General features: G+C 48.6%; 1 protein-coding gene across 1 annotated transcript; it reads left to right on the top strand.

Moving 5' to 3' along the window:
* Nucleotides 1-715: 715 nt before the first annotated feature.
* PtA15_17A291 (uncharacterized protein) lies at nt 716-2,515 on the top strand (the record flags this gene model as incomplete). The annotated part of the gene is made up of 6 exons (XM_053164392.1): nt 716-937; nt 1,017-1,452; nt 1,534-1,637; nt 1,708-1,807; nt 1,884-1,959; nt 2,056-2,515. 6 exons carry the CDS (start codon nt 716-718, stop codon nt 2,513-2,515), a joined length of 1,398 nt encoding a protein of 465 aa, XP_053028364.1.
* Between the last annotated feature and the right edge of the window lie 244 nt (nt 2,516-2,759).

Below are 2,759 nucleotides of genomic sequence, written 5' to 3'. Positions count from 1 at the left end.
ATGGAAATGTGGAGCTTTGAGGGCTGTACATGTACCAAAAAATCACAAGCTTTTCAATGGTCGGGGAGGCGTGACCAGAATCAGAGCGCTTGTGGGTGATTTGAGGGTTGTAATGCCCTCCCCAGCCAAATGGCTGGTTGCGCTCACGCAAGATTTGGGACATATTCAAGTCCCTCCTTAGGCGCTTTGTGCCTCCTCGGAAGGAAGGGACTTGTGTTAAGCTGGGTACAGGAGGAGGAAGTCAAAAAAGAGGGTTTTCCCGCAAAATCCAAAAACTCATCACGCGGGAATCCGGACTTAAGGTACATATAGGCCTCCACTGGCGTGGACAGCTCCGCTGCTCGCTCCCTCCCGCCCGGAGGCCTAGTTAAGCTCGGCGTCCCCCCTCCAATAGCGGGACATGGTTAAGTGAGCTCGCTTCCCGAGTCACACGCCCGCAGCAGCGAGGGGCTTTGAGTTCGGCTCCAGTTCGCATCGACCACTCTTTCTTTTGTGGACTGCGCGACGCCACCCTCCGCCGCCGCAGGCGGACGTGCGAAATCACCCGGTGAGCTGAAACTATCCGACGGATAGGCCAGACTTGGACGCGGTGCACTGGAACCGATGACACCTGATGACACTCATCAATCCATTTCTTTTATTTACATATTTACCTCCTACAACCATAACATACACCCCCTAACGACTCCTCCAGGCTGAAACCACCGACTCCACCATGGCCTCACCAGTTACAACTAACCCACTCGATAACATCGATCTCTCCCAGCCTGAAAGCCCTCCAGATGAACAATCGGACTCACACGAACAGTCATCGACAGAGCTCCAACTCGAAACTCTCCGGGCCGAGAAGGCAACTCTCGAAGCTCAGTATGGCGCCCTACTTTCAAAACTCACAACGATGCGAACTACCCTGGGAGATAAACTCCGCCAGGATGCTGTTGGTGTCCCTCATTAAACATACCTGAATTCAAAGCTTGAAGAGGGACCATATCTGATTTACTTCGCACTCCCTACAGGATGAGCTGGACAGAAGGGAACAACAGATCTGCCAACTTCAAGCGCAGAACGAAGACCTCATTCATACTACAGAAAACTTGAACACCGAGCTGATTTCATCTCATGAAGAAACCGAACGATTGCATCACGAACTAGGTCAGATTCGCTTGCGGATGTTGGATCATCAAAAACAGCTTGATTCAGAAAGCTATGAGAGGGAAGAAGCTTACCGAGAGAGTCAGGACGAAATAGAACGTTTGCGGAACCAGCTCGAGGATAGCCAAAGGGAGATTATGAACGAAGCCATCAAACGTGACCAAGCTGACTCAGGGTCAAGGGAGAGGGATAACATCATTGCAGAACTGAAGCGAGAACTGGAACTCCTTAAAGAAGACCGGGATCTTCAAGCTAAGAGCGCCAGCAACCTTCAATCAGTATTGGAAGAGTTCCAGTCAGGTAACATCTTTTTGGCGATTATGGTTTGTATAAATTGTATAATTGAGCTTACCTTCACCTCTTTTAACTCCCTCGAGATAGCCAAAGAATCCGAAATTCAATCGGCCGTTGGCGACACCCAGGCTCGGCTTATCGAGGCCGAAACAAAGCTACTGGTTTTTGAACAAAAAGCGCAAGATGCTGAGGTAAGCATCCTCTCACTTAAGCGCTGGTCCTCACATTATCGTCAATATATCTGATGTCCCATCTATATAGGCTAAACTTGCGGCCAGCGAATCAGGTGCAGCACTGTGTGAATCACTGAAAACAGAACTGAAGGAGAAGAATCTGCTTGTTGGGAAGCTTCGGCATGAAGGTGAGTCGTTCGTTCCAATCAGCTATGCCTATCCTACGCTCACATCGATGTGGATGTACCCGTCGATCCCCTGCAGCGGTCATACTGAACGAGCATCTGACTGAGGCTCTTCGTCGATTGAGGAAAGACAGCACAGAACATAGTGTTGACCGGTGAGCTCTGGGTTTTGATTACTCTACTCTAGAAACTTGTTTGGATTGTCACCCTGACGCTGTATTTCCATCTACGACTGATTTGGTCTGTCCTAGACGACTGGTCACAAATGTGTTGATATCATTCATTCTGACTCCAAGAGAAGACACAAAACGTTTCGAGATGCTTTCTTTACTGTCGAGCATCTTATCCTGGAACGAAGATCAACGTGAACAAGTCGGATTACAACGCTCAAATTCATCAGCCCAGAAAACGGGACGTCAGAATGCAGGGCTAAATTCTCCATCGGGGACCGGACGGGATACGTTGGGAGACAATGACACGATCACCGACCAATGGGTCTCATTCTTGCTCCGCGAAGCCAACGCGGCTAGTCCCACTGCAACCCGCTCCCTCTCCAACCTATCCCTCAACTCACCATCCACCGTCAGTAACCCCTCGAGGTCTCCTATCTCCACCCGCAAATCACCTGACGGCGTCAAATTACCTTCATCGCCTGGATCCACTCTATCTACTCTATCCACGCTGACTCGACCGACTTCTGAATCTTCTTAATCATCGTATCTTTTTACCGTCATTCCTCCTCCTTTTTCAATTTATTTTCCCTTTTTATGTCTCTTCTTGGTAGTCCATCGTCATATTTACTTCCAACACAAGTTTCAGTTCTTCTTTTCCCTAGTGTACAGTTTCCTGTGTTCTTTTTTTTTTGCCTACACCCCTTTTTTTTGCTTGGTCTCCTTATCCAAGTTTGATTCACATCACAACACTTGTCATTTGTTTGGTTTTGTACATAGCTACA

This window comes from Puccinia triticina, chromosome 17A (assembly GCF_026914185.1).
Source record: "Puccinia triticina chromosome 17A, complete sequence".
Classification (NCBI taxonomy): domain Eukaryota; kingdom Fungi; phylum Basidiomycota; class Pucciniomycetes; order Pucciniales; family Pucciniaceae; genus Puccinia; species Puccinia triticina.
Note: the sequence above shows the minus strand (reverse complement) of the source record. Positions and strands in the feature narration are given on the sequence as shown.